The sequence below is a fragment of the Lissotriton vulgaris genome, chromosome 5 (assembly GCF_964263255.1).
Source record: "Lissotriton vulgaris chromosome 5, aLisVul1.2, whole genome shotgun sequence".
Taxonomy (NCBI): Eukaryota; Metazoa; Chordata; class Amphibia; order Caudata; family Salamandridae; genus Lissotriton; species Lissotriton vulgaris.
In genome coordinates, this window is record NC_141693.1 from 306,615,724 (window position 1) to 306,637,026 (window position 21,303).

Genomic DNA, 21,303 nt, shown 5'->3' on the forward strand with positions numbered 1-21,303 from the left:
TCATGTCATGTTCGTACTTGTGACAATATGCCATTGCTACTGTTACACTATCAAGACAGAGCCACTGGAAGATTGCAGCAATGGAGAAACAAATTTGGCATGGATGATTGAATTATGCGACAATGAAAGGCAAATTGTGCAGCTTAATGTGGCACTTTATGTGGCAGTATTATTTCATCATTTTTTTATGTAAATACATGTTAACACTGTTACCTCATTATCACTAGTTTACATCAATCCACAACTAAAGTTAACCAGTTACCTTGCAAATGGGTTGCGGTAGCATGTGTGGAAGATTTTTAGTAACTCTTGAACCATTTCAGCTAAATAGACTCAACTGTTAAATCTGCAAATTATGAATTATTATTTGGCATGTGCAGTAAATACACAATTATAATTAACTAACACTGCAGCTGCAGAATCATATAATTCCAGTAGTTTAGACTATAGAAATTGCCTTATACTAGAGGAAGTAAAGGCACAATATGGACAGAGTATTACCATCAGGCTTAAGGTTTACTGTGGGTACAGTACAGACGCTTTATGGACTGTAGAGAAAGTGGATAATTGGCCTAATTTACAAGAATTTAGGGGCTGATTATGACTTTGGCGGTGCTGCACCGACTCTGCCTAAGCCGAGCACCACCAAAGCTGTGCATAGACCTCCAGACTATGAGTAAAACTTGTGGCTTGCATGCTTTTCATCTCTTTTCTTTTGCGTTCCCACGGCGGCACTATAAAAATGTGCACCTCATTGCGAACACAAAAGAAATTCCACAACAGCATGGACTGTGAAGTCCATGCCGCCCTCGAACTTGAGGTGCATGCAAAAAGGGGGCACATGTGCCCCCCTGAATGCATCCCCATGGTGGCGGGGGCATGGGTGTCCTGTAGGGCCCTCTTTGTTTTTCCTCCGCCAGCTTTTTCATGGCAGTGAGCCCGCCTTGAAAAGGCTTGCATACTCCAAATTTGCTCGACGGACTATGGCGGTCCAGTCTTGCATATTATATAGGCCCAAACACAACGTCCAGAGGTGCGGGCAAGAATCGGGCGCACACGTGTATAATCCTGGTAACTGTATTTCCAATCGTTTAAGACGTACTCCACTCTCAGGGGTCCCACTGCCACTGGACCAATTTTAAACACAATTTAGCTTTGATCCGAAAGGAGTGCTTTAATTAATCAAAATTCCCATGTCAATTACTCTTTATGTAGCTCAATTCACAAAAAGTCCATAGGCAGTTTTACATGTATCCAATTAATTCATTTTATTTCACAATGTTCTCTTCATAACTCCAGAGCACACCATAAAAATCAATGTCAGCCAACGTGTTTCGTCCACTAGGGACATCATCAGGGCTGTAAGTTATAGAAACTGTACATACATGAGTAATCCACCCAAAAATGTATACATTTCTCAGTAAAACCATCAATCATACAATGTACAATTCATAGAAACGCTAACACATAAAAAGCTAAACAATATTTCCTGCCTACATACAATCCCCTTTCTCCACAACACATAAATAGTAGCCTTGTGAGAGTGTTTCAAAGTGTGAAACCAGTGCACATCCTGTACCTTCACACCTATACTCATCTTTTGGTTCAAAATCATTGTTGCAGTTCCTGCTTTACCGCGCCCTTAAAATCCTTCCTCATCCTTCATTTATTTTTTGTATTTGGTTTCTTTTTTACAGCATGCCCGCCGAATACTACCCCAATTTACTCAGAAAAAAAGAGTTTCTATGTGACCAACCTCAACCAAAACTTATTATGACCATATATTTTAAATAATTTCCTTAAAACATTATTATTCGCAGTTAGCTTCTAACCGGTTACTCCTCTTGGCAGCATCTGTCCTTTCAATTGTATGTGTGATCTAAGGAAATCAGGAAAATTGTATAACTGTCAGTCTAATGATGAGGTTGTCCCTCAATGCACTTTATCCCAAACACTCTTCATTACTGTCACCACCTTTGTTTAAAAAAAGAAGAAGGCATAAAAATATTCCAAAGGCCTTCCATCATATTTTATTAGTGAAGCAAGACCTGCCCCTATCAATTCTTGTCAAGCCCACCTTCCCCCTCTGCGGGCCAAGACTCAATCCTATATCAAAACTAACCTTTCAGTTCCTCTGGCCAATTAAAAATGAAGTCCATCTGGCCGGTGCGATCCATCCCGCCAAGTATTTTCACCACAATCGTGTCCGCTACTTGTACATTTACTCCTCCAATCAGGAGAGCAGATTTTCTAACCTCCAGTATGCTAATCTCTGATTGCTCCCTCTCTGGTCCTCCCCATGTGTTCAGCCAATCATCATACAGTGTCAGAAACTAAGTCAACCCCCAAGTATTTTCACCACAAACTTGTCCGCTATTGGTGCGTTTTACTCCTCCAATCAGGAGAGTGGATTTTCAATCCTACCTTATGCTATTCTCTGACTGCTCCCTTTCTGGTCCTCCCCTTGTGTCCAGCTAATCATCATGCAGTATCAGAAACTATGTTAACCCTTCACTACAATGCAGTTTCCTCTCAGGTCCTGAAAGTTGCCGGAACCTGATTGAATAAAGAAACTCCATGTATCTACCAATGATAACAGTCTGCCAACTCTCCACGATGCTAACCTTGCCGCAACCTTCTAAATCTGTTGTGAGCGATTTCAAGTACACGTTCACTGCAGGGTCAAGCAACTTCTCCATGCCTGCAGTGCATAACAATAAATTTAAATATTATCCACTTCACTGCCCTGGTCCCAATGCTCACCAATCAAAAGCGGTCTACAAGTTCTTATTCAAACTCATTGTAACCTCATCAGTCTGTTACAAATATGCCGGAACCGTCCCTACCTGATATCAATATAAAGAATAATTTTTATTATGTTGGTTAAGTCAGATTACGTCATAATGCAGTATCAGCTATGTACAATGTCTTCCTCATTCCAAGTAACTCAAGCCACAGCATGGGACATTTGACCTTGACCATATTCGATTACAGCGTGATATAAGTCTCATTGTGGCCCTTTTGATGATTTATGTGTTAGCATTTACTATAGATTGTACATTGTATGATTGATGGTTTTACTGAGAAATCTATACATTTTTGGGGGGGATCACTCATGTATGTATTGTTTCTTTAACTTACAGCCCTGATGATGTCCCTAATGGACAAAACGTGTCGGCTGACATTGATTATTATGGTGTGATCTAGAGTTATGAAGAGAACATTGTGAAATAAAATGCATTAATTGGATACATATAAAACTGCCTATGGACTTTTTGTGAATTGAACGACATAAAGAGTCATTAACCTGGGAATTTTGATGAATTAAAGCGCTCCTTTCAGATCAAGGTTATATTATATAGACCCTCTGCTCTGCGCCACTGCCAGGGAACTGCGGTTCTCTGGTGCAGCCGGTGCAGTGCTGGCCAGTCCTAAAAGTTGCCTTGTAAAGAGGTGGACGCAGGACTGCCACCGCAAGTCTGGTGATCCAAGACTGTCAGACTTGAAATTGTGCCCATAGATCAAGCATTAGGGACCTATGGGTACAATATTGAAGGGACATTAGGGCACAAATGGCACAATGCAGGCAGTGCACAATGGCACTACGTGGCATATTAGGGGCTGGGCTATGAAACAACTGCTGGCACAACAGACAGGGTGCACGGGGCTGCTACAGGCACAATGGAACAGAATATTGGGGGCGCCACTGTTACAATAGGGAACGACCACAAGGAATTCTACTAGCACGATAGGGAGATGCCATTGGAACTATGGGCATAGTAGTTCCTCACAATAAGGGGAAATTAGGAACATATGAACATTATTTTTGGGAAAACTTTCATACAGCGACTAAGGGGCATTCAGATCGCTTCTGGCATAGTGGGTGAGGTGCATACGGAGAACTACAGTTGGAACAATAGCAATACATGGCCCTACAAGTAGGACAGAGACAGAGCTTTCAAGGCACCGGTAACAAATAGGAACATAAGAGGTAAACAAGACACAACTGGATAAAGACAGTAATGCCACCATTGGCACAATATATGTACAGTGCTTAACGGACACTATTTGCACAAGAGAGGCAGGGGCATCCGGGCGCTTCTAACAAACTATTGACATTAATGTTTATTATGGAATCAGCATTTTATGGATAGTTCTAATTATAAATCCAATCGGCGAACCTATGACAATTGTCACTTCACAATAAGGCCTTTCCACAGTTCGTACTATTTCCTGTTCTGTGTATATTTTACGCTTTGCCCATCTGAATGCCACAACAACTTGGGGAGGTCACTGCATTTCATTGTAGACGTCTGCAGTCAGTAGAAGTAAAAACAATAAACCGTAACCTCCAAAAATTCATTAAAAAAAATGAAAATAGTGTGAAGGAATGTTTAACCTGAATAGATGATAAGGTAAAATAAAGCACAAAAGCACACTGAGCTAACACTGTTTTTTTTTATTCATTTCTTGGAGGATTACCTCAACGTTGTCATGTGACATGGACCTCTCCAAGTATCCAATGGACGAGCAGGAGTGCATGTTGGACCTAGAAAGCTGTAAGTACATTAAGATCATATGATCAAGCCCAGTTTCCCTTCCACTGACACAAGGTGTCACCTTGAGCACTGTGATTTATGTCTTGGCTGTTGAGGTCTGCATCCGGAGTTTTCAAGTCTCATTAGGTAAAACTCTTTACAGCTCAAAAGTCTACTTTATTAGAGCTATCAGATTTTGTGCATGGGTGGGTGGATATATAAATCAGTGAATGGATGGGTTGGTGGATGAATGGATGAGTGGGTGGGTGGGAGGATGGATGGATGGAAGCATGTACTTATAAGTGATGGATAATGAGTAGATAGATTGCCTAAAAGTTGGGAAACTTGAGAAAACAGTGATACAAACAAGCAGACTGGTTCCATTGTGTCACAGGAAATGGAACAAGGGTTTTGTACATGGTGGTGGTCTTCAAAGAGGAGGTACTCTTTGATATTATATTAAGTGCAATAGGAGAGTCTGGGGTCTTCAGCTTAGGGCGCACACCCAAAGGGCATGCCGTCCACAACCAAGCATAGCCACAGTCACCTAATATCACACTGTGGGATGACCGGGAGTGAGGACCTACCAGTTTCTCACCTGTATAATGCAACACGTTCCTCCATTATTGGGTCCCTGTCTTCCCAAGACTGTGTGATTTGCACTGCATGATGCACATCTGTGTTTAACCAGAGTAGCACTAGGAGACCATGCACAGGGTCTCTGGTGGCCAGGGCATGAGCCAACATAAGATGGTGACTTCCAAGCAAGATGCCTTCGTACTCTGTGACCCAAATTAAAGCTGGCTGGTGGACCAGATAAGACTCGTCATCCCCTCCTTACAATACAAGATTCCTTTGTCTAGACTGAAAGCCACTGTAAAGTTAATCTAGTCAGTGTAGATGGAATCCATCGAGAACCTTACCTACAAGCTCTGACCAGCCAGCATCTCCCTGCCTGCACAGTAAGCCCCATCCCAGAGGTACAAGGGTGAAAGATTTGCTTTTTCATTACTGGAGGAAGATTTTGGAAGTATAGAAGGCATTGGCCGGTCAAGTTGGGTTTTTTCTTTTGAAGTGTTTGAAAACCCACAAGCTAGTGAGTTGTGTGACATTCACAAACTCCACTCCGACCATTTCCAACACTGATGCGGCCACAGATTTACTCCATCAAAGGGCTTGGAGCTAATCGGTTCTAGGATGAGAAAGGGAACGGAATATCCACTAACCTCGCGGTAGAGTAGGAGAAACTGAAAAAAGAACCCGCAGGCTCCACGACCGCTTCTGATCTTCTCCAAATTCATATCACTATGAATGTCCAAATCTAAATGACTAAAATACAAACCTGATACCTTCTTTCCTCAGGGTCACCATCACTCTGGAGCAATTAGGGATGTTTCTAGAGTGCAACAATCCATTTCTCTACTAGGTGATGAGGGTTAGAAACTCATGTGCAGCATGACACAATGAGTATGACATTAAACATCACACAAGAAACTGAGAGCCTCATTTATGAAAAGTATTGCATCACTGCGGTAAAACAGCGAGGCAACGCTTTTCAGTGCACCCTCCTTGCGACACCATGGATGCGCTGTATTTACTAAACGGCATTCCATGTCGCTAGAAATGACATATATGTCAGGAATCCTGAAGTATCTGTGGGCGCAAAAATGGCTCATTGCTGGAGTGTGTCTGGAAACAGATGCAACTCCAAAAATGTGTCATTTTACATGGGGCAAGCCCCATGTGAAAAGCCCTGCGTCGGCCCTTATGGCTGCTTGAAGCAGGCGTAAGGATTTGATGCAGTAATGCCATAGAAGTGTTGTAGATTTCACTGAAATACTTCTACGACCCTTTGCTGAGCCGGAACGCCCACCCTGCAACCATTAAACCTGTTGCAAGTATAATGTAGGGCTGGGGTTTACAAAGGGACGCATCTGCCTAGATGCGTCACTTTGTAAGTTTGGCACGGTGTGGCACATTTTTTACCCCGCTGCAGCGTCACCAAAATTGATGCAAGAGCAGGGTAAGGGCCTCAGAAACAAGGGGCAGATGTATCAAAATACCAATTTGCGATTCTCAAATGGCGATTTTTTGAGAATCGCTATTTGAGAATTGCAAAATGGTATGTATATAAAAAATAGCCATTTTTTAGCGATTTCTTAAAATGCCTTAATTGCGATTAGCAAATTGCTAATCGCAATTAAGGAATAATTTCCCATTCATTTCTATGGGCCAGAGGCCCATAGGAATGAATGTGAAGTTATTCTCAATTTGCGATTCGCAATTTGAGAATCGCAATTTGAGAATAATTTCAAGGGTGCAAGGGTGTCATAAGGACATCCTGATGCAACCCTGAAATTTACATGTGTGCGCATATGGCGGACATACATGCCCTAACGGCATGTATGTGCACCATATGGCACCTTCACAAATGCCAAAAAGTGCATTTGTGAAAGAAATCACAAATTACCACCAACTTGAAGTTGGTGGTAATTTGCGATTTCTTAAGGAGAAATCACAATAATTGAATGCTTGATGCATAGCATTTAAGGAATCGCAATTTGCAATTCCTTAAATGCTTACGCAAAATTAAGGAATAGCAAATTTTGCGGTTCCTTAATTTTGCTATGCAATTTCCTTCATACATACTGTTTAGCGAATTTTAAGCGCATTTTTAGTCGCAAACGCTACTTTTTTGCAAATCGCAGTGTTTGCGACTAAAAATTGCTTTGATACATCTAAATGGTCCTCCAGGGCTATAACTTCTAAGAAGAATAACTCTTCATTGAGCAGTTAAAATGACTGCATACAAAGAAAACCAGAATGAATTCTGTGGGGGCATAGAGACAACACCAAACCTATTTACATCATTATTCATGCTATGTGTTTTATTTTTCTGCAGAATTGGGTTTAGGGCCAATGTTATTTTATAGGTAAACATATGGGCGAAGCCTTTGTGGTTCTTTGAGTTTTATACATGCAGTTGGCCCTGATGCGTCTGAATCTCTGTTCTAGTGTCTCTCGGCCTTAGGGTGCAAGAACCCGGCATCTCAGGGGGTTGAAGTCCCAGCAGCTGAGTTTCCAGTAAAAGCAGCAGCAACGTCCAGTAAATGGCAAAACTTCACCACCAAAAACGTAAAGACAGTCCCAACCAAATTCCTGTAGGACAAAGATAATTTCACAATCTCGCTGGTCCATTTAATTGGGCTATCAGTATTCTGGTAGTCTGTGACCAGTGGAACACTGTTCAAGTCTGAGACAATTTATGGACGCAGTCTTCATTTCCTACAAAGAAGAGAAGCAAAAACTCCAATGCACTCTTTTTTTATATATTTCTTTCATTCGTTTTAGCAGTTAAACAACATTACAGGTCAAGTATATTTCCCATCCATAGTCCCTCTCCTCTCCCCCCAACAAAAAGAGAGAAGCATGACACATCAAATGCATTTTATCTTTGGTATATGTATGATATCCAGGCAGTGTGAACGGCATATCATATGACATCATAACATGCCACATCATATCAGTATCATGTGTGTGACTGGCATTTAGTCATCTGCAGATTCTGCGACCTGCCCCACCGCTGGGTCCTCCATTTCCTTCTGTAATCGAACTTCCACTAAGTCTCACTCCATTTTGCTCCCCTGACCTGCCCCACTGTACCCCAAACTGTGTTGCACCCCGCATTCAGCTCGTACCCATCTCTCAAATTCCCATAGCCATTGTTTCCATGTGGGCAGCCGACGACACATCCACCTCAGAGCTACACATTTCTTGGCCACAGTCAATCCTAATTCAAGTACCTTCTCTGCATATTTAGTTTGTTTAGTGCAAGTTACCAACCCCAGCAGGCACATCTGAGTCAACGGCTGCAACTGTATCTCGGTCACTTCTCCCAAGGCCTGGAAACCCTCACCCCAAAAAGCTCCTGCGCCCAGGCATGTATATATATATATATATATATATATATATATATATATATATATATATATATATATATATATATGTCCCCACTGCTATCATGCCCTTGGGACACTGGTCCGGTTCAGAGGGGTCTAGCCTATGTAACTGCTGCATTGAAACATGAACCCCTTGTATGCATTTATAGTGTATCAGTTTCACAAGTGCATTTCTACAGTTGCCCAACATGGACACCCAATATTGGTCCATCACCTCCATCCCTATGTCACCATCCTATTGTGACTTCAGTGTGGCAATGTGGGTGGTTGTCCGTGGTATCAATAGTACATAGCTGCGGGTAATGAGTTTGCCCCCCCCTCATTTCTGCTAGTGTCTGATTTACGGCGCGCATCTCCGTCTCTTGCGGGAACTCCGCAAAGCCCTTGCGTACAGCCACCGCCAAATCAGGGTATGCCGGGAAACACCCACCAGCAACCCCCATTTGGTGCAGAAGGCCTAATTACCCCTCATTCGACCATCCTCATACAAGTCTCCCAGTCTCTGTGTGATATCTCCCTCTCCTCTGCGCCGTAGAAATAGAGGCAATGTAGGCAGGGTTTTAAGTGTGGGGGGGGGGGCTGTGGGGGGCTGAGCCCCCCCAGTTTTTTTTGAGGGGCCTCAAAAGGGGGGGCTCTATTTTCGGGCCTCAAAGGTCAAAGGTAGGGTGAGCAGATGTCCCGGTTTTTGTTTGGTGTTACTATTGTGGGTAATATGTCTGGATAGTGAAATACTGCCAATTTCGTTTTTCACAATTGAAAGGCTATCTTGCCCATAGGATTATATGGGGAATGCTCTGTGAAATGTTTACCTACAGTTTCTCTGATTGCTGAGGGAGGGACTGTCTGCTGTGTGCTGTGTCCCCCTATCTTGAAGAGGAGCTGTGCTGTGTGCTTTGCCCCTCTGAAGCCTGCCTGTCTCCAAGGGCATAAGAAGAGCTGTGGAGTCAGGGATACAAAAGTTCTCCAGCACCCACCCTTCGAGCTGCTGTGTGGGTCTCTGCGCTGTGCCTTTGTGAAGCTTCCCCCCTGTGAAATAGGTCTCGGTGTGCTCATCGGCAGACAGCTGGGGTGTGTAGTCATGAGGCCTGCTCTGCCTCAAACGTGATCTGCCCCAGGATCGAGTCCCTCGCGCTCTGGGTGTGCGGATTAACGCACCGCTGAGGAACTTTCTAGTGCCTGCTTTGCCCCCGAGCGCTGTGTGCGCATTGACTCCACCGCCACCCCTCGAGCTGTGTTGTATGCCCGAGGCCAAGTTCGCCGCTCTGAGGAGGAGCCTTGAAAACACCATGCTAGTTTTCACCTCCACCGGCCCGGGATCGTCATTCACAAACCACGATCAGATTGGTCACAGCAATGAGGATTTCCCCCAGCAACGCTGAGGTTCGTCAAGCGGAGTTAGGTTGCGTCTGGAGAGGTGTGAGGCGTCCCCTAGCAACCGGGGTTCCCTCTCGCTCGTCATCGAGGACAGGAGCTGCCTGAACCTGAGGCCGAGCCGCGTCCGATATGCAAAAGCGGCTTCACCAGAGATCAGCGCGGACCGCAGAGCCCCTTCACAACCTAAGGTAACCTGTAACCGGAGGTTACACAGGGAGGGAGATTATGATCACACACGCTACCGGCGGGCCTGCCTTCTCTTTACAGGTCGCCCTGTTGCTACTTATGTGTCAGTGGTTTAACAAAACTTGAGGGGGCCCCCCTGCAAAGTACCTGGAGGGGGCCCACTCTGACCACCCAGGAGCTTGGGGAGCCCCGCATCGTGGGGGCTGCGGGGGGCCTTTGTTACACCACTGGGGGGAGATACATATTCAAGAATTTTGGACTTTAGCCCAATAGCTGTCTTCGCTTTCCCGTTTATAATTCAGTTCACATCTGGTTGGCAGCCCTCGCAGTTGCTAATTGTCGCCCTCTCTATTTCTTGGGTCACCGTTAGCACCTCTCCTGCCATGCCCCTTTGTAGTGCTTCTTCTTGTCTACTTTGTTTGGTGGGTCTTACAAATGTGTTTGCAGGAGTGCGCCGGGTACTTCAGTCAGATTCCTGGCACGCCCCCGGGTCACTGTTGTACTACTCACTGCTGAAACCAGTATGGCTTGTTTCATAAGGAATCTATTCCTTGTTATATGCCCAGTATTATCTGTATTTACAACAAGGGGTGGTGAGGGACAGAGTCTCTGAATTAAGCAGAAAGCTCTCACCCAGTCAAGAGATCAGGGCTAGATCCAACATCGTTTTTTAGCTCACTGCACCATCCCAGTTTCAGAACCTGGCTGTATGCAAATTAGTCTGTTCCTGTCCCAGTGCATGATGGGAACAGGGCAAACCAAACTACAACAGCCAATTCTTACACTGGGAAGGAAACAAGCTCCCGGGGACCGGTTTCTGGCATTACAGCCGTCTTCGGCCCGGTTTGCTTGAATCCTGATGGTGCAATGAGCAAGGGTCTCACATCTGAGGGATGGCACGGGCTTTCAGTGGATTCATGAGTCCGAAACTTGACAGCAATTCATGTTAGAATTATTCCCATCACCTTGTTGGTTGTTGCGGCTGACTCCGTAAATGCAGCGGCTACGCCGAGTTGTGGGTACCAGGCTCAATTGTCATAGGAACCAAGCTATACCTCTCTGATGAGACCTAAGTACGTTCTGCTGACCCCATCTCTAGTTACACATTAGTTGCCCCAACTAATCCATTGTAGTGTAATAAGAAGGTGTTTTACAGTTGTGATATATGGGAAAATGCAACTTTGGGTGATTCTGTGACTGGATGCGACTTCATGATTTTCTTAAGCACACAATCCTAGTTATCTTGATTTAGACCACGCCCATACTCGGATAGGCCCGACCCCTTTAAGAAATTTGCCACGCCCCTTTTAGAGCACCCCCAGTTTTTTTTCCCACTTAAAGCCCTGAATGTAGGTCTAATCACAGCGTGCCATGGAACCAGCTGCTGCAAGTATATATACTCTTCGAGGCCTGCCCCCCTTTGGGTCTGAACCTGTACTGTTATGGCTACTTCTTTCCTGAGGGGGACTAGGGGTAATGCTAGTAATCCCACAGTTGGACCAGTCACACTCAGATCCCTGTTACACGTACAATGTCCCCTCGTCCTGAAGCAATGGCATTGTATGTTGTAAGTGAGCCGGCCAGTAGTAAATCCTAAAATTAGTTGCCTGCATCCCTCCACTATCCCACCGGAGTTTCAGGGCATCTAGGCTAAGCATGGGCGAATTTTGCGAATCTCGCGTTCGCGAATTTTGCGGATTTGCGAACTCGCAATCCGCAAAATCCGCAAATTCTCGCGAATTTGCGGATTTTTTTTTTTTTTTTGTGTTTGCCACTCTCTGTCACCACTGCCACTCTCTGACTACTCATGCCACCCTCTGGCCCACCCATGCCACCCTCTGTTTCATCACAGCACCCTCTGGTTGTCCAGTTTTACATTATTGTGGCAAAGCAAAGCACACCTTCCCTGCCTCAAGTGACCTGAATTAATTTGGGGCTGATTAATGTGTCACAGAATATTTTTTTAGCTGGCACCTGCTTCCATAGTGCTTCCTGGTTAGTGATCTTTTGCACTTGCTAAGTGCTTTCATTGTTGCAAAATTAGTTACAACACCTGCCCTGCCCCAACTGACAATAATGAATTAGGGGCTGATTAATGGATTTGAACTTCCAGCCTGGCTCCTGCTTGTCTCCCTTAGCTGTAATTCAGGACCTTTGTGGCATATGTGTAACTATTTTGAGGTTCAGAGCAGGGTCACATAATAGTTGCAACTGGCAACTGAACTCTGGAGGGGCCCCTCAGGAAGCACTACAGGAAATGGCTACTAATGATGAGCCTGAACTTTTGAACCTGGTAAGTAGTTTCAGTTTTGCTAAGATCGTATTTCTGTAATTTAGCGCTTATTCGCGGGGCGCGAAGTTGTACTGGAAAGCCGCGAACTCACGCGAACAGTGCGAGCAAGCCATAAAATCCGCTGCTCGCGGATTTGCAGATTTTGCGGGAGATTCGCGAATCTCGCGGATTGCGAATTTACCGAAAATCCGCAAAATCCGCGAGCGAAACGGATTTTCCGCCCATGCTTAATCTAGGCTGATCCATGCTCTCCCGCTCCCCCAGTTTAGCACTTGGGGTAACTCATGTAATCAGCGGAAGCAGGATTCCGGTCTGTGCATCAGCATGTGTTTCAGCACGTACAGCACAAGGGGTGGTATGATCATCTTACTTATAGTGATGTTCCCCATGAGAGACATTGGAAACTGCAACCATTTGCGCGCACTCCGTTCCAGGCTAACCAGCAAAGCACCCACATTGGAGTCGTAGGCCTCATTCAAGTCTGAGCTCAAATACACCCACAGATATTTTATAGGAGTTGTCTGAACCTTTATGTTTGGTAGGTTCCCTTCCACAGCTAAAGCCTCCTGTATGGGATGTAGAACCGACTTGTCGCCATTCAGACAAAACCCTGAGTGTACTCCCACCTCAACAAGCATGTTGTGCACTATACGCAATGTAGTCACCGGATTTCTTAGAGTTAGCAGTATGTCGTTAGCATACAATGAAATTACTTCCCTCTTACCCCACTAGTATACTATTGTTCTCATGTGCAGAACGTATAATTTAAGATAATGGCTCAATGACTAAGGCAAATATGAGTGTAGAGAGAGGGCACCACTGTCGGGTCCCCCTCTCTACCGTCCAGCTATCCAACACTCTATTGCCCACTCTCAGTCTTGCTTTCCTAGAAGTGTAAAGTAACTTCCCCCAGTTCAGAAAGTCCAGCCCTAGAGCATAGCGTTGCAGCGTACGATTCATAAATGTCCAGGTAACAGTGTCAAAAGTTTTATGGACATCCAAGCAGACAATAGCCCATGGTTCCTCTCCTTTCATGGCCTGTTCGAAAATGAGAAACACCTTTTGTATATTAGTGGAAGTGGTACGGCCGCCGACAAAGCCCCCTGATCAGTGTGTACGATCCCCTCTGCGCCTTTGCTCGGCATTGAGCCAGTATTTTCCCAAAAATCTTGGTGTCAACATTTATCATCGATCATGGGTGATAGGATTCACAGTCTATAGGATCCCTTCCTGGTTTAGGCAGAACCACTTTCTGTTACTCATCCCTTAGAGATGCCGATAACACCCCAGTCTCAAATGTCTCCTCATACATAGTTAATAATGGATCCCACAATAAATCAGTGTATGTTTGGTAGAACTCAACAGAGAGCCTCTAAATACCCAGTGTCTTTCCTGAATTCATATGATTGATGGCACATATCAAACTGCTTCCTCTATTGGGGCATTCATGAGAGCCCTCGTGTCCCCATCCATCCTTGCTAGGCGTGCTTCATCCAAGATAACAGCCATGCCTGCCGCATCGCTGCAACCCTGTTGTGCATGTAACACCTTATAGAATTCAGCAAACCGACCTAGGATATCCACCTGAGCCATTAGTATAGCTCCATTTTCGACCTTGAGGCATACAACAGCATAGCCTACCTTCTCCCTGTTGCCTAACTATGCCAATAAGCAGCCAGACTGTGTCTTGAACCTCATTCAACGCAACCAGTAGTCTGTGTCGTGCCTCCCAAGCAGCCTCAGTGTGTGGAGCCTACCTATCTGTTTACGCTATCTGTTGTTCCAGTTTTGGGGCTCTGCGCCCTAGTGATCTTCGAACCTCATATGTTGTAGCCATACACTTCCCCAGTATAGTCACCTTAAACTTTAAGGTTTAAAGGCTTCCCATATCGCTCTGGCGTAAGATACCTTTCCTGTATTTAAAGCAAAAAATTCCTGCACGGCTTCTCTAATTTCTTATTGGAATGCTTAGTCATGTAATGCCCGAGATTGGAAGGCCCCATATAAACCTGGCCTTGCAGCTCCACCGCAAGTGGGGCATGGTCCCACAGAGTACTGGGATCTCCCAACGTGTGTGGCGTGTACTAGAATAATAAGCATATTGTCTATTCTAGAGAAGCTCAACTGTGGGACGGAATAAAAGGAATAGCCTCGCGCCTGACAGTGCTGTGCCCTCCACACCTCCAGCAGGTTTAAAGTGTCCATGCCCTCTAGTAACGCCCAAGATGACCTGTTTAGCGGCCGAGCAGTGGGCCTTGAGCTATCTGGAGCTTGGGTATCTATTCAGCACGCAGTTACAGTCACCCATCCAGATGATATCATAATGTGCATAGAGAGTCAATAGATGTACCACTCCCTCAAATAAATCTGGGCTGTCGATGTTGGGTGCATATGTGTTCAGGAGTACCGTGGGTCTGCCACAAACTTCCCCCACCACGCCTACATATCTACCAACTTCTCCCTTTATTTTACCCTTCACCTTAAGGGTGATGCTAGCATCTACCTACAGTAATACCCCACGTGCTGATGATGTGAAGCTGGCATACTACAGTCTGCTCCCGCATTTAGTTTGTATCTTCTCGTGTTTTTGTGGAAGCAGGTGCGTCTCCTGCACCATTACTATCCGCACTCGATGATTCCAGCATATGACCATATGCTCTATCGTTTGATAGGGTTCTGTAATCCCTTAATGTTCCAAGACAGGGCTGTCACCCCAATGTATATAAGGTGTTTTCCAATCCTGTCCCATGATCTACCCTTGCCATTATGTTACTGCAGTGTGTGTAGCCTTAAACTCCTCCCTCTTGAAGCCATAAGCAAACACACCTCTCAAAAACCAAAAACTGTATTGTCCCCTCTCCACTCACCCATGTGGCTCACCCCAACCTGGTCTCCACAAGCAACACATGCTGTGCCGATCCATCCCCGCACCCGAGCAACAGTCAAACTTCCCCCACATAGTTTGTCATTCTCATGGTCCCCAGTGATGGGATGCCTCAAGAACCATGCCAACAGTAGTTGCAGACACTCTGGGGATCACTAGTGTATCCGTGTATCCCTCCCATTATTTCTGACTTGTGCATTATACTCAAGCAGCTGATATTCACCCCCCCTCGGTTTCACACAATCAGTGTCGGTAGCCCCCTCCCACTCTGAGCCAAAAACCTGTGTCCATGCATGTGGGCCCTGCTCCACGTCCCTCGTCAGTGGTTCTCGATGAACTGAATAGCATCCTCAGCATGGTCAAAGAAATTTACCTTCCCCTGCAAGTCCACCGGAGGCATACAGGAGCCAACACTGCATATGCAAGTCAATGATCTCTCACTTTCGTTTCACTTCTGTGAACGATCTCCTTTTCTTTTGGGTTGCCACACCATAGTCAGAATAAAAGGAGATCCTGTTCCTGTCAAATTCCTCATTTCCCTGTTGTCGAGCCATCGCCAATACGTCCATTTTATTTGTATTTGTATTTGTAAAGCGCAACATTCATCCCAAGGGACATCAAGGCAATAGGAGAGTGTTATCTTGATATGGGGAGGGCAGTTGTGATCAGTTTTAGGTTGAGACGTCGACGGGGTTATAGGTGACTTTGACTATAATGTAGGGAAAATCAACATTTTTAATGTATTCCTAAAGGACAGATATTCAACCATTAGGTGTAGATCTAGTGGAAGTTTATTCCAGTGGACGGCTGCTAGCTTGGAAAAGGATCAGTCTCCTGCTCTAACCCTTTTGGTCCGTTTGATCTTGGCCAGGTCCTGATGGCAAGACCTCAAGTTTTGTGGGGGAGCATAACATTTTTACTTATCTTGGAAGATGCGAGGGCCCTCTAGTGTAGCGCTCTGCGTGCATAATAAAGTAGTTTGAACTTAGACCTCTGATGTACAGGCAGCCAGGGCAGTTCTCTCAAACTTTCTTTTGTTGCAAACCAATATAGCAGCCGCATTTTGGACCACCTGTAGTCTGGAGAACAGATACTCGAGCCTGCCCACATAGAGCACATTCCCATAGTCAAGTCTACTACAAAATAAAGCCTAGGTAATGGGCTTTCTACAGTTTAAGGGGATAAAGTTAAAGTTAAAGTTAAGGGTTTTGTAGAGCGCTCGTAGACCAAATGGTTTCTTGGCGCTAAAGACGGACGTGCCAAAGGAGACAGGGAAGCATACTACTCAGCAAAAGCTTGCAGGAAGAGCCAGGTCTTCAGCGCCCTGCGCAAATCCATATAGAAAGCCAAGATCCAAATGATAAGGTCTAATGTTAAGGGGTAAAAAATTCAAGAAGGACGAGGCCAGCAAAGAGAAGCTCATGTCGCCATGTTTCTTCCTTCTGCAACGGGGGAAGCACAAGAGATGTTTGGAAGAGGACCGAAGGTCACGGGTGGGAATGTAAGGCTTGAGTTTAGCGGCTGTGAAGGCAGGAGCAGTGCCGGCTAAAGCTTTAAATATCAAACAGCCGAGTTTAAAGAAAGAAAGTTCAAAGAGAGGTAACCAATGTAGTGCTTTTAAAAGTGAGGTAACATGGTGGTGTTTAGGGAGTTTATAAACTAACCTAGCAGCCTGGTTCTGAATTAGTTGAAGACGGCGAAGCTCGTACGCCGTAATACCAACGTACAGAGCGTTTCCGTAATCAAGACGTGATGTGACCATGGCAGACAAGATTAGTTTCAATGCCGCATTAGAAAAAAAACGAGAAATTTTACGTATGATACGTAAATTGAGAAAGCAAGATGAGACCACCGCACTAACTTGAGAGTGCATGGAGAGATCACTGCTAACTCGGATGCCGAGGCTTTTAACAGAAGCTGAGGGAGAAGGAGAAGGACCAAGGGAGGAATGCCAGAAAGAATACGACCAGGGACTGGAGACACCCCCAGTAAGCACTAACTCGGTCTTATCAGGATTGAGCTTAAGGTGGTTAGCACTCATCCAGTCACTGATGAAAGTCATAACTGATTGAAAGTTGAAGACAGAAAAAGAAGAAGAGGAGATATTGAAAATGAGTTGGAGGTCATCGGAGTAATTGAACACCGTGACGTCCAATTTTTGAAGAGCGGAGGTGAGAGAAAGAATGTACAGATTGAAAAGAAGAGGAGAGAGAGAAGACCCCTGGGGGACACCACAGGTGATCGGACAGGCAGCAGCAGAGAAGCCGGCCAACTGGACAGCCTGCTGGTGATTTTCCAAAAACGAGGAGATCCAGGCCAGGGAAGAACCCCGGAGGCCAGCGCCCTTGACACGGTCGATCAGGATGGTATGATCGACCGTGTCAAAGGCAGCTGAGAGGTCCAGGAGGACCAAGGTCTGGAAAGAGTTGGCATCAGCACCGCATCTAAGTTCATCCAGCACAAACTCGATGACAGATTCTGTGGAATGGGCAGGGCGATAGCCTGCCTGATGGGGGTGTAAAAATCGAGTATTCTCGATGAAGGAGCTAAGGCAGGCTGTCACATGACTCTCCAGGATTTTCCCCAAAAAAGGGAGCAAAGAGATGGGGCGAAAATTACAAGGAGAGGATGGGTCAGCTCCTACCTTCTTCAAGATGGGAATGATTTTAGCCGATTTAAAGAAATTGGGAACCGTCCCCAGTGAGAAGGAGTTATTAAGAAGTGATAGAGGGGTCCGGACAAGCAGAGAAAACCTCTTTTAGTATCTGAGCAGGACAGCTGTCAAAGGGGGAGCCAGATTTGACCTTGGTGAGTAAAGAAAGGAAAATTTCCCTAGATATGTAGGAGAACTAAGCCTCCAATGACGTTCAGCCTGCCTGAGAGCCAACTTTTTAGATTTTAGGTCGGAGGTGAACCATCTGTTGGAATCATGGAGGCGGTGGGTCATGAGGTGTTTTAAAGGGGCCAACTGATCGTAGGCTGAAGAAAGCCAGTTGTTGATTGCGGTAGCCTGAGAATGGGGAGAAAGATCAAGTAGGTTAGGACATGAAGATGAAAGCGAGGAGCAGAGAAGAGGTATGTCCACTCGTCATAATTTCGGGCCCAGGTGTTAGAGGAGAGCGAGAGTTTGCTAGCCTCCGCAAGATCAAAGGAAAATTAAATTAAAAAATGAGCAGACCAAGGGCATGGGCTAATGGTAGGGGTAGCAATGTGCAAATTGACTGACCAAACCTGGTCCAGGATGTGACCATGAATTTGAGTCGGGGAGTGCAAGTGCTGGGAAAGATTTATATTACAAAACAGGTCAGTAAATTCTTTAGAATGAGGATCCTCCCGTAGGTCAGAGGGCCAAAAGTTAAGGTCGCCCAACACCAATAAGCAAGAGTTATTAACGGCCAGCGTAGCCAGCAGTTCCTTGACTGCCTGAAGGAAGAGAGGCATGGACTGCGGTGGGCGATAGAAAAGCACACATGTTAGAGGAGCAATGGTGGAGATGGAGCGGACGAGAAAATCCACCGCTACAATAGCAGGGAAGGGAATAGGCAGAAACTGAAAATTGGAGTGGATAATTATTGCGACGCCACCTCCAGCTTTCCCAACCGAACCGTCAGAGCGTAGAATGTAATAAGGCTCGGGAATTGCCGCTAATATATCAGGAGAAGAATTAGATGAAAGCCAAGTTTCAGTAAGAAACAGCATGTCAGGCCTAACAGTATCCAGAAAAGTGAAAAGTTCAAGCTGATGTTTAACTGCCGAGCGAGTTTTGAGGAGATTAGCTGACACTGTCGTGGGGGGGGGGGGCTGGGCCAAGGAGGGCTGAGAAGGCACAGAAGCTGTGACATAGAGCGAGAAGTGAGCCGACTGGCCCATTTGAGGTGGAAGGGAAGCAATGGGGCTGGAATTTAAAATACCAGTACCTTTAATGCATAAAAGAACGTGGGCAGGAAGAGTCCAGTTGCCATGAAGTGCGACTAATTCTTGGGCAGTATATGCAGTAAAACCAGCATAGTGCTTGGCCCCTAGCCCCGGCCGGCCGTGGACGGGCACAGACGGGCTTGCCTTCGGCGCGCAGTCGGCGCGCCCCCTGCGCGCGTTCGCTGCACGCGTTCGCTGCACGAGTCCGCTGCACGCGTCCACTGCACGTGCGCATGAGCAGGAGATTAAGTAGATCCGAATGCGCATAGACTAGAGCGCCGACCTAACAGGAAGTGAGTCTGAACTCCCTGGAAATCCAGGAAAAAAGTCTTTAAAGTAGTTTCAGTATAGCGAAGCTTTTTCCGCACAGTGTTCCAACTTGATCTTGCATGGTCAGTGCATTATCAAACAGTATGCCCAAATCTTTTGCAACTCGCTCGGGTTCTGGGGCGGCTCCCAGCGCCTGGGGCCACCAGGTGCTGTCCCAATTTCGGTGCGCTCCACCGAAAAGCAGGATCTGCGATTTTCCGGCATTTAACTTTAAACAATGTTCCATCATCCAGGTTGCTATTTCAGGGAGACAGTTCATTAAGTTACTTTTGGTGTCCTCATGCTGGTCTTTCAGGGCAATTAGCAGCAGTGTGTCATCTGCGTAGGGGCAGACATCAAAGCTCCATTTCCTGCTAATCACAGCTAAGGAGGAGACATGGGCATTGAAAAGAGTGAGGCTCAGGGAGACCCCTGCGGGACTCCATATTTGACAGTTTTTGAACTGGAAGTAAAGGGGCCCCATTGATTTTTTTGTGGGAATTAGGTGACCACTGAAGAGCTTCCGAATGTATTCCTTTTTCATGAAGGATGCGCAGCAGTTGGTTTTGAGATACAGTATCAAAAGCCGCTATTAGGTCCAGAAGGATCCGTGCAGCAGCTTTACCTTGGTTCACCAAGGATCTAATGTTGTCTGACAGGGCGAGTAAAGTGGCTTCTGTATTATTGGCAGCTCTAAATCCGGTCTGAGAGGGATCTAAGAGGTCATTAGTTTCTGACCAGTTGTTTATTGACCAGTCTCTCCGGTACTTTAGATAAGTACAGTAGTTGAGAGATTGGTCGGTAGTTTGCAGGATAATAGATTTCCAAGCCTGCATTTTTTAGGTTGAGCCTAGCATCTTGCACACAGTCCAGACTTCCCAGGGACTTCTCCGTGTGGGTCAAACTCCTCCCACACATTCCATTGGCCTTTGGGTGTGGCTTTCAATAATGAAAGCATGCAAATGGGCAAAGACAGGTGCATGTCCCTCCTTTCCTCTAAACGTTCACTCTCATAGCCTAGGGGTCTCGGGAGTGAGCAGCGGTACGCAGGCTGGCAGCTGGTTGTGGATCAGGTTACTAATTTATAGCGCGGTCGCTTTCACTTTCAGATCCGCGCTTCTTTTCAGACGGTTGAAACTCTACTCTACCTACATTTCAAGCTGTAAAGTGCGTCCCAAGAAGGCAAGTGTTTCAGCGCCAACGCACCACCTAGGGGTAGAAGGCGCTATATAAATGTTTCATTACAATTAAACACAATATAAAATACAGCCTTCCTTGGCTCCGAGGTTAGGGGCTGACATAGAACGCAACAGCGACATCTGATGGTCAGTTACCGCATAGCACTGTGTTAGCCGAATGTTGAAGTAGTTTATGCACATTTATCCTCATCAGTGACATTCAAGTCTGGTGTTGGGTCAGAGTGGGTCCGTAATCCACCCTGGAATTGTATTATTGATAATATCGATACCTCAGTTTCCTGTAGTAAGCCTCACGTCCTCCATCGAGAAAAGGTTTCTTATCATCCCGGTCTACAGGGAATTTTCTTCGTTTTCCACGCAGGTGGTCCCAATGTGAAACGTGACGTCATTTGAGCTGCAGCAAGCCAATACAGGCCGTAGTCGAGCTACAGTGCAGGTCTCCACGTCTTCCAAGGAATCATTCTGGCTGACCGAAGATATGCGCAGGGCAATTCAAGACACGTATTGTCAAAAACAGTACCTCCAAAGCACAGAACAACATAGCGGCCAGGACTGGAGAAGTGCCAAAGAGTGCAGAGTTAGAGTGGATTTTAGTAGATTTAAATATCGCACAATTGACCGAAGGTATTGGAGCGCTTTACACGAG

The 21,303-nt window shown here is 45.7% G+C and overlaps 1 protein-coding gene across 1 annotated transcript in view; it reads left to right on the forward strand.

The window, feature by feature from the left end:
* GABRD (gamma-aminobutyric acid type A receptor subunit delta) overlaps positions 1 to 21,303 on the forward strand; it is a 237,594-nt gene that overhangs the window by 133,624 nt on the left and 82,667 nt on the right. The window contains exon 5 of the mRNA XM_086921533.1: positions 4,477 to 4,559. Coding sequence (XP_086777659.1) covers positions 4,477 to 4,559 — 83 coding nt within the window. The remainder of the gene's footprint in view (positions 1 to 4,476; positions 4,560 to 21,303) is intronic.